The 11,141-nt window shown below is 35.1% G+C and overlaps 1 protein-coding gene across 1 annotated transcript; it reads left to right on the top strand.

The window, feature by feature from the left end:
* Positions 1–8,008: 8,008 nt before the first annotated feature.
* LOC131180997 (wall-associated receptor kinase-like 10) lies at positions 8,009–10,760 on the top strand. Its single transcript, XM_058149310.1, has 3 exons — positions 8,009–8,792; positions 8,931–9,041; positions 9,517–10,760. The coding sequence occupies exons 1-3, from the start codon at positions 8,009–8,011 to the stop codon at positions 10,683–10,685; spliced, it is 2,064 nt and encodes a 687-aa protein (XP_058005293.1). The 3' UTR covers positions 10,686–10,760.
* The last annotated feature ends 381 nt before the right edge of the window (positions 10,761–11,141 follow it).

The raw sequence follows: 11,141 nt of genomic DNA, 5'->3' as shown, positions 1-11,141 counted from the left end.
AATCAATTAGGATTCTATTAGCAATAGCTGCATACTATGATTACGAGATTTGGCAGATGAATATCAAAACAGCTTTTCTCAATAGATACATTGAAGAAAACATTTTCATGGAACAACCTAGGGTTTTTGAATCCCAAGATGGTTCCAAAGTATGCAAGCTAAAGCGATCCATTTATGGGTTGAAATAAGCTTCGAGGAGTTGGAACATCCATTTTGATGAAGCCATTAAGTCATTTGGTTTTATAAAAAATGAGGATGAGCAATGTGTATATAAGAAGGTTAGTGACAATGCTATCACTTTTCTTGTCTTATATGTGGATGACATACTATTGATGGGTAATGACACAGGTATGTTAACAACTATAAAGGTATGATTGTCAAATACATTCTCCGTGAAAGACTTAGGGGAGGCAATCTATATTCTTGGGATTCGCATTGTCACGACCCAACCTATGGGCTGGACCGGCACTAGGACCTGGGCCAGCCTAAAGCCCCCGAGGCCCGTAGTAAGCCTAACTATTCATTAATCCAACTCTAAGGCCCATTTGGGCCCAATATCAAGAAATCAACCGGACGGAGTCCGGCCATAAAGTGGACCTTTCAACGGGGAGTTTTTGGCTCACCCGACCTGTAAACAAAATATATCATCAATTGGGGAGCTCAGCTCACCCTCCACATATTCATCAGCATAAAAATAAATGGGAGCTCCGCTCCCTCATCCAATCCATCAAACAGGCATATCATTATATGTTTACAGGTCCAACATGATAATAATATTACAGACCAAAATCAAATAAATACTTCTAACACATGTGGAAATTCTAGGAGTTAATAAAATTACACAAACATTGATAAACAACCTGCGAGGAAAGGAAGCAGGTTAACCTCAAAAATATCCTCCTGTGGCCTGGAAAAATATTGAACAAGAGTGAGCGTTCGACTCAGAGAGTAAAATATCAATTTTAACCATAATCTCTATAACTATCTAAAACTAATGCACCCTGTAGAGTGAAATGCAACATCAACAACATTTTCACATCATAACATCAAAAAGGTAATTTGGAGCACTCACACACCCTGTAGTATCAATCATAATATATGGGAGCTGATCCCCTATACAGCTCTCTTAAATCCAACCTGGTGCCAGCGAAGAACTCAAGCCGGACTTTCGCTTAATAAACCAAATCGGGGGTCCTAGCGAAGAACTCAAGCCGTGACTACCCCCCGAAGGATCGGGTCCCAGCGAAGAACTCAAGCCGTGACTACCCGTCCTATCCATAGTCCACACCACATCACACGCACGCCAACGCACGCACACTACTCCAAATTACCACAACAACATCCATGGAACTTTAACAGTTATCAATGCAACATAAATCGTGCCTAAAGTTTATCTACATAGATATATGCATATAAGTGATGCATGGGCATGCTTGAACATATAATAATAGTGAAATTACAATTAAAATTAATATTTTACTCACAGACTTGACAACGGTTACTGTGGCGGCTGGGCGGAGGAAGAAGGCTGTCCTGGCTCACCTGACAATTACATTACAATTATTTAATACAAATGACTCAATACAATCAAGAAAAGACCAAATACGTCCTAAGTCGTGCCGAAAATCCGGCAGAGTCTCCCCTATACCTAGGACCTACCCAACATGCAAAATGGCTCAAAACACACTTCTATATTCACAATCCACATATTCACAACTCAATCACATCACACAGCCCCTCCTAGGCCCATCAAATCAGTCATCCATCACAATATGTAAAATTTCAATTTAGTCCTTCTAATTAATCATTTTTGCAAAAACTACCCAAACAAGCTCTAAAAATTCTAAAACTTTGCCCCGCAGTCCTTAGCAATATTACTAGGCTATTGCAAAAAGAATCAAAATTTTCTGAGCTACCACGAATATTTTATGAATTTTTAATCCTATTTAAGCACTAGAAAATTACGAAAAAGCAAGGTTCGGGTTTACCTTTGCCGATTCCGACTTCGGGAACGCGCTCGAGACGTCTGACAATGGGGGGGTAGCCAAAACCGCAGTCCAATTCGGAGACTTTTCCAGAACGTCCGTTCGCCCGAAATTTGCGAACTGGTCAACTGTCGAATTTCCTCGAATTGAGGATACCTACACGAAGCCCACAACACGGGGGTTAGTACATAAATTTTTCAGAATTTTCTAAGCTCATTTAATGCTCGAAAAAACACTGCGAAGTTCCGTGGGACCCACCGAAAAACGGTGTCGGAAAAATTTGAAATTTATGTCGCCGCGAAGCTCTCGATGAGTGGAGAGCTCTGGTACTCTTGGTTTTCTCGTGGGATTCACGGTTTGCGAGAAATCTAGCCCGAAAGTCAAAATGGGCTAAAACTTCCCGGGCAAAAATTGGACAAACCGCTCGATGGATTTCGGCGTTCTTGGTGTCTATGGAAAGCTCTCGACGAGTAGATGATTTTAGACACAAGACCCGGTCCAATTGGTGGCCGGATTGGCCGGATTTTGGCCGGGAAATCAAAGCTCGCGTATGAGGGAGGAGTTCGTGGCGCGCATTCTGGGACACAAGGCGTCAGTGGGGACGCATGAGGCGGCAGGGAGGCGAGGCCAATGGGCGGGAGGAGAGAGAAAACGGGAGAAAGAGAGAAGGAGGAGGAGACGCGCGCGGGAGGAAGAAAAAGGGAAGGGAGCCGGTCCGATCCGGTCCGGTTTGATTCGGTCGGTTCGATTCAAAATACAAAATTTTGAATTTTTACTCTTCCTCGGGACCGAAAACGAGGTCCAAAAATTCTGAAAAATTTCCAGAAAACTCAGAAAAATACGTAGACTCCAAATATATTTTTAGTTTTGCCACGTGGTCTTTAAATAAATTTTTAAAAATCATCAAAGTTTATATTTTCGAAAAATCGAACCCGATTTTTAAAATCCGAATAATCTCAAAAAAAATTCCTAAAATTTAAATAAAATTAAAATACCAATAATGATCATAAAATAATAAAATTTGAAATTTTGGGGTGTTACACGCATCTATAGAGATAGAGCGAAAAGAATAATTGATTTATCCCAAAGTCTATACTTGGAAAATGTGTTAAAGAGGTTTAACATGCTTAATTCTAAGAGAGGATTGTTACCAGTGGGACATGGTATCCACCTTTCTAAAGAGATGTCTCTAAAGATACTTGAAGAAAGAGATAAAATGGCTAGGATTCCATTTGCTTTGGCTATTAAAAGTTTGATGTATGCAATGTTGTGTACTAGGCCGAATATCGCATTTGCTGTTAGTTTGACTAGCAGGTATCAATCCAATCCAAGTATGGAACACTGGATAGCTGTCAAGAATATCCTTAAGTACTTGAGAAGAACTAAGGATTTATTCTTGATATATGGAGGTTGAGACTTGCAATTGGATGTTTATATTGATTCTAATTTTCAGCCAGATATCGATGATAGAAAGTCTACCTCTGGAAATGTGTTCATTTATAATAGAGGTACAGTCAGTTGGAAGAGTTTCAAATAGAGTACGACTGCAGATTCCACTACCGAGGTTGAGTATATTGCTGCATCAGATGCTGCAAAGGAAGCTATTTGGATAAAAAAGTTCGTGATAGAACTTGCAATAGTTCCTTCCATTGAGTCAGCAGTTCCACTTCACTGTGACAACAATGGAGCAGTCATACAGGCTAAGGAACTCCAGTCTCACCAGAAATCCAAACACATAGAAATGCGCTACCACATTATCAGAGAAATAGTTGGACGAGGTGATGTAGCTATGCAGAAAATAGCATCAGCTGAAAATCCAGCTGATCCACTCACTAAGCCTATGTCACAAACTCAGCTAGATCGACATCTTGAGAAGATGGGTCTAAGATATTGTAATGAATGGCTCTAGTGCTAGTGGGACATTATGAGCAGTATGCCCTAGAGCATATCATTTAGTATGTATTTTGTACATCTTTTATTAATAAAAGGCATTTTCACTTTTCCATTTACATAATATATTTATGTGTAATAGAAAAGGTCCATTGATATTTTGTTAGAAATTTTATTCTTAAGTTGTTAAGAATATGAGTGACAATATTTCTAGTACAAAGTATCATAAATAGGTTCACAATCGATGATACTTCATAATAAGGACATGACTTATCCAGAAAGATTGTATTCATGTTTGTTCACAAGTTATTTATATGAGATGTAAATAAGATGGAATGGAAAACATGATAGGCACTTATACATGATAAGTAGATCGAACCAGTAACACTTATGGCAAGCACATGGAGTTTACTGTTGTCAATGCATTGTCATAAATCATATCAATGCATATAATCTTTAGACCTAAGATAGCACAGTTATCTTGTATATAGGTGGTTTGAGTTTGATACTGCTTTCATACTTGTATTGTGTATGGGTATATAGGCATGTGTTGGCTACTACTAGTTATATATGGAGGTAGGTATTGATCAAGATGGAATCTGTTTCTCTAAGTAAATGGGGATAAAATCATATGTTCATTTAATTATTCTTGATGTTTCAAGTTCCTGGCCAGGACAGATAGATTTATTCAGAAAAGAGTTTCTGATGAGAAATTTTTTTTTTAATCAAGAACTGAAGTTAAAAGAGAACATAATATTCATAGCAAATGGGGTTTGATATAAATCATGACTCCAGCTCGAATTGGGATTTTGTAACAGAGATATTCTAGTGCATGGTAACATATGATTATAAGTTCATTTAAGGTAAACCTTATTACTAATTGGGTGGCCATGGCATGCTATGCTAGGTGTTAACCATGGTCTATGAGGTGCATAAAATAATTTAGAAAAATCATTTATGGTAAGAAAGAGTTCTAATGATATTAAGAGTTGATATCATGTCTCATTGTCAATTAGTGATGAGGCTAGTAAGTCACACATATACACAAGTAATCACCAAATTAAATATGATTTAATTAATTAATTAAAGAGTTTAATTGATTAATTAAATAGGTTTGGTTTGCAATTAGATTGCAAAGTCTCTAGCATAGCTTGAAACCAAATCTAGATTATTGGATGTATAGTATAAGTTAAATTTATATTTAAAGTGTTTAAATATGAATTTAATTAATGAGAAATTAATTAATAAAGATTAATTAATTAATTTATATTTGATATAAATTGATTAGAAGAAGAAAAATAATTATTTTGGGTTGAGAACTCAAAATTAAGACACATGGGTATTTTGGTCATTTCACAGGGTGACATGTGACACCATGAGATGGTGACATGTGGCACTACACATAAGCTTGCCATATGTCTTTTAATCATGTAAGATAATCATAGTTAAGATTAAATATAGATTTGACACTTGGCACAATATGATTGGGTCAATTAAACCTAGAGCTAATCAAAAGGTGACATGTAGCAAGGGTTTTAAGTGGTAACCTAGCTATATAATGTGTTGTTATGAAAAGAAAAAATAATAAGCTGCTGGTTTTCTTTTTGTGTCGCCACCTTGGAGTCCTCTCCCTTCTCTTCTTCTTCATCTCTCATCAATTCAAAGAGATTAGCAAACAATCTCTTGAATTAAAAATACTAGAAATTGTTTCCAGTGTCCTATTTACATCTGTAATCTCTCAAAAGGCAAAACTTGATTTTCTAATTTATAGAAAAAGCTTATAAGCTATTCAAGGGCTGTCATAGGTGATCTTGGTGTGGACAAGCTAGAGGGACAACATCTGGTGTCCTAAAGACGTATCCCAAAGGTGCCAAACACACTGCAGTGCATCAAAAGGTTAGTGCACTTGTTCCTGAACTAATCTAGGGTTCTAATAATTAATCTGATTAATTCTAAAATCTTAAATGGCAAATTTAGATTCAAAAATATATTAAAAGAGTATTAATATGTTGTTTATCATTGAAATCAAATAGATAAAAATAAATCTTACATGATGCATGTAACTCTAGATGAAAATTTTTGAATTTCAATGATCTAAACTTGTGTTTTTCATGCTTCCGCTCCTACACATTACACATTGCAGCAAACCCAGTATTTCATGAGCAGACAAAGCACATAGAGGTTGACTGCCATTTTGTTAGAGATCACATTCAGTCAGGGAACTTAAAGACGTCTCACATTTCCACAGGAGAACAACTGGCAGATGTGTTCACTAAGGCCTTAGGATATAAGCAATTTGCATATCTCGTGGGCAAGTTGGGTGTGGTAGACATCCACTCACCAACTTGAAGGGGAATGTCATGAATGTATTACATTGATACTTTCCTTGTGCAGCTATTTTACACATTAAAATTACTATGAGTAATTTTAGGAGTAATTTATGTGAAGTTTTTAGGAGTAATTTGCGTGAATAACTATATACTTGATTTGTTTCCATTAGATACCTGAATGTATTGTATATATTATGTCTCATCTTTAATGAAATATATCAAGTTCTTCACCAAAATTACAATTAGCCAAATAAAAAATTCTTAAATTTATAAATTTCAAATTCTAAATTTTAAATTCAAACATTTGAAATTTAAAATTTAAATCCAAATCTTAGAATCCACTAAATTGAAATAAATATAATTATAATGAGATTTCATTGTGTAGGACATTTAAGATTTATCGGTTGAGAGGCTTACTTATTTACAATTGATGTTGTTCTTCGATTCCGAGATCCTTCATTAAATTTCAGCCATCGATTTTTAAATGATTTCAGTTGTTGAAATCATAATACAAATTCATAACTTCCACAGTTCACTCCTAAACCCTATCTCTTTTTTCCTTTTCCTCTTAAGACGTTGATAATATCTTTCTTCTTTTTTTTTTTCTCTATTTCGTCATTTATTGTTATTCGATTTATTCGTCTTTTATTGTTCTATTAAAATATCCAAGACTTGAAAAAGATGAGAATTAATTTTTCGAATCAAACCAAAATTTACTGGTTCAATTCAGTTTTGTTCTAGCTCGGTTGGACTTAGGTTGGTCGAATATGGATCGGAGAATAGAAGTGCGACAGAAGACCGAAGAGAGAGAAAAAAAATGAATAAATAAATAATTATTATTTTAGACTCACTTTGTTAATTTAATGCATGAGGTTGCAGTTGTAATTTTATCTTTTTTCAATGTATTAATAATATCTTTAAAAATAACTTTTTATTATTTCTAAGAGAGGTTATTGAGTGCATTCGTTACACGTGCACCCTCCATCTTAATACAAGGTTTCACACTCCTAAAATAAAGGAAAAATTAACTTTTTATTTCTAAGAGAGTGCGGACTCCCTGTTCATATAATAATTCTCTTATTTTCAATTATGCCACCAGTTGATCGGATCAAAGCATCATTTAAAAAAAAATAATAATAATTAAACTAAACCTTAACCGAAAGATCATAATTTAATTTAAAATATCAAAAATTGAAAACTTTAAAATTATAATTTTATAAAAAAAATTAAAATGTTAGTTTATGAGTGATATTATACATGAAATTATAAAAGCGAGTTAGAAACTTAGAAAATATAAAAAAGAAATTAATATATAAAATAAGGTTTTGTTGAATGGCCACGGTCCTGTTGTTACATTCTGTGGGGTTCAATTTTTTTCCAAATAATTATATTAAAGGCAATTTTGATATTAATTATGTTAAAGGTGATTGAGAATTGATTTTAAAATAATGTCTCTCTTGTAAATAGTAATTCAGTCGGACTGGCAAAGCATAGTTGCAAAGAACAAACGAATAAGAATCATATATATATATATATTGTCCACTTTAAAACACAGTGCATTGGTTTTAATGATTGCATTTAACTTGCATAATACAAGTTGATTCCTTAAGGGCCGGTGATCCCCAAGAAGGCGATAAAATAAAAAAAAATTTCGAGTTTTGTCAATGGCTTCAATACCCAGAGCCTATATAAAACGACAGTAATTTGTTTAGCATTGCTGAATTGGAAGACAACTAATTAATCTGAAGAAGAAGAATGGTCTTGCAATTGGAGTCTCTACTCACTGTCTCAGTGCTGCAAATAATGTTGGAAGTAGCGGCAGTAGCTGCAACAACAACTCTAGCGGGGCGGGAATGTGAAGCCAAATGTGGAGACATTGAAATCCAATACCCATTTGGTATTCGAGCCGATTGTTCCATGGACAGATGGTTTGTGATTGATTGCATTAAAACGGCCAACTCTAGTAAAGCTTTCATAAGCAGCATCAAGTTGGAGCTGATAAATATCAACTATGCACACAGCCGCTTGCTAGTTAAGGGTCCCGTATTCTCCTACAATTGTACCCCTCCTAACACCGGCAAAGCTGTGAATTTAAGACGGACATCTTTCACCTTTTCTGCTAAAAATAAATTCACCGTTGTGGGCTGCAACAACCGCGCTTTTATATCCTCTTCTGAGCCAGACAGTATAGGATGCCGACCAAGCTGCGAAGTTAATGTTAAACTTCCAGGGTGCACTGGCTACAGATGCTGCCAAACCTTAATCCCTTATTTTCAACAGTTATTTGCACCGGGCTTTCAAGATGTGGATGATGATCAGTGCAGGATAGCCTTCATAGTGGAAAAAAAATGGTTCAAAGCTTACGAAACAGATCCCTATAAGGTGAAAGACTTGGAATATGTTCCAGTCCTTCTGGATTGGAAAATCAATGCAACAGCCTTGGGATCGCTTGTAATTGATGAGGAATCCACCTACCGTGATATGATTGATTACTATGACAAATTCGATTTCCCATACCCCAACAACACAATCTTATTATGTCGTGAAGGCTTCACAGGCAACCCTTATCTACCGTTTGGATGCCAAGGTAAAATATCTATACTTCTTCCGTACCATAAAAATATTATATATCACCTCTCTCTTCTTTGTAAATCAAACAATTAAGTAAATAAACAAATTAATAACTTATTTTTATTGTTTTTCCTTTTCTGATTACAATTTGCAGATGTTAATGAATGCGATGATCCAAGGGTGCGAAGTCGGTGTCATGGATTATGCAAAAATACACGCGGCTCTTATACATGCATGCTCACTATATCTTGGATTATTATTGTTGGTAAGCCTTTTTCTTTCCTTGCGTTAATTTTCTTTTAGGAACATGTTTAATTAAATAGTTACCCTAAATTTTTAGGAATTTTCTTGCTTAGATTATATTTATTATGAACTCAAAACATAAAATGTACAGTGGAACCCACCTACGAAATATATAGGTCAATATATTTTGTGTGTTGAGTTCACGGTGAACTGACTATAAATAAGAATTTTTCTAATTTGACGTAAAAACTTAGGATTAGAAATAGAGTGAATAACTATATACTTTCTCATATTAGATTATATTTTTAAATAGATTATATTGTTTGATATTCGAATTAATGATTCTTAACGTTTCATTTAGTGAACAATTATAATCGAATTAATCGATAAATAAACTATTATCTTCAACAGTTAGGTTATGTATAAAAGATAACATGCATATTCTATATTATAGGAATCATTCACATGTTTTAAGATATATAATTATGTTTAAGCAGGTATTAGTGTGGCCATTGGAGCATTGATTCTCCTAATTAGTACGTGGTGGTTATATAAATTTATTAAGAAAAGAAAACAGATAAAGCGTGAAAGAAAATTCTTCAAGCGGAATGGTGGTTTGTTATTGCGCCAACAACTCTGTTCAAGTGAAGGTAATGTCGACAGGACCAAATCATTCAGTCGTAAGGAGTTGGACAATGCGACTGATCACTTTAATGTGAACAGAATTCTTGGTCAAGGTGGCCAAGGAGCTGTTTATAAAGGAATGTTGGTAGATGGAAGAATTGTTGCTGTTAAAAAGTCTATGAAAATAGACGAAGCAAAAGTCAAAGAATTCATTAATGAGTGTGTCATTTTGTCACAAATTAATCACAGAAATGTAGTGAAACTACTTGGCTGTTGCTTAGAGACAGAAGTTCCTCTTCTTGTTTATGAATTCATCCCTAATGGAACCCTTTATCAATATCTGCATCATCCAAATGAGGAGTTTCAATTAACATGGGATATGCGCTTACAAATTGCTGTTGAAGTTTCAGGGGCAATTTCCTACCTGCACTCAGAGGTATGTATGCCAATTTATCACCGAGATATTAAGTCCACAAACATACTGTTGGATGAAAAGTATAGAGCAAAAGTATCAGATTTTGGAGCTTCAAGGTGCATCCAGATTGATAAAAGTCATCTGACCACTCATGTAAAGGGAACTTTTGGATATGTCGATCCAGAGTACTTCCAATCAAGCTTGCTCACTGAAAAGAGTGATGTTTATAGCTTTGGAGTAGTTCTTGTTGAGCTTTTGACTGGACAAAAACCAATTTCTTCAGAAAGAGTAGAAGAAGGTGTTGGATTAGCTGCACATTTCATTCTTTCAATGGAGGATGACAAACTCTTTAATATACTTGATGCACGAATTGTAGACCAATGTACTACAGAAGAAGTTATTGCAGTTGCTAACCTTGCAAAAAGATGCTTAAATTTGCACGGCAGGTTACGACCCACTATGAAAGAAGTGTCAATAGAGTTGGAAGGGATTCGATTATCTCAGAAGGACATGACTATTCCACAAAATACAGCTACTGAAATTGAACCAAACACCCCTGATGCTTCATCTACTTCGACAATCTCAAGATCTGAGAGTCCTCAAGTTTCCTTAAACATTGTTTGTTAAAAAAAAAAAAGGACAATTTCAAAAAGAAGCGTGACCACAGACTCATCGACTGAAGCTTTAATATTTATATCACAATTCAGGAGTTTTACCACCCAACTTCACTCAGCTTGACATCATCCTCCCTTCATCAATCACCAGTCTTTCTCCTACATACTAGAAACATGTTCCTTTAGTATTTAATCAATTTATCTAATTTATACTTAAATCCCAATTAATATTCCTTCATTTTCAGTGGATAATTGTTCCTTCATAGTTACTGTTTGGAGGAACGGGCTTTGCCAAAATGAGGATTCAAATCTAACACTGCAGGTAAGTACTATGTTTTTAGCCATTGGATAGGTGAGGTTAGGACATTAAAATATATAAAATGGGATATGAGAGCTATTTGTTTCGAGAAAGAATAGGGAAGAAAGAAGCAAGAGAAAGATTAATAAAATATGTTTTTAATTAATTAAT

This window comes from Hevea brasiliensis, chromosome 6 (assembly GCF_030052815.1).
Source record: "Hevea brasiliensis isolate MT/VB/25A 57/8 chromosome 6, ASM3005281v1, whole genome shotgun sequence".
Classification (NCBI taxonomy): Eukaryota; Viridiplantae; Streptophyta; class Magnoliopsida; order Malpighiales; family Euphorbiaceae; genus Hevea; species Hevea brasiliensis.
The sequence above is the reverse complement of the archived record's forward strand: the minus strand, read 5'-3'. Positions and strand labels throughout refer to the sequence as shown.

What these genes read in the sequence shown, in the direction of transcription:
- LOC131180997 (XM_058149310.1), top strand. Translation starts at nt 8,009, where the DNA reads ATGTTGGAAGTAGCGGCAGTAGCTGCAACAACAACTCTAGCGGGGCGG. An exon ending in TCTACCGTTTGGATGCCAAG is followed by an intron (nt 8,793 to 8,930) that starts GTAAAATATCTA and finishes TACAATTTGCAG; the next exon opens with ATGTTAATGAATGCGATGAT. An exon ending in ATCTTGGATTATTATTGTTG is followed by an intron (nt 9,042 to 9,516) that starts GTAAGCCTTTTT and finishes ATGTTTAAGCAG; the next exon opens with GTATTAGTGTGGCCATTGGA.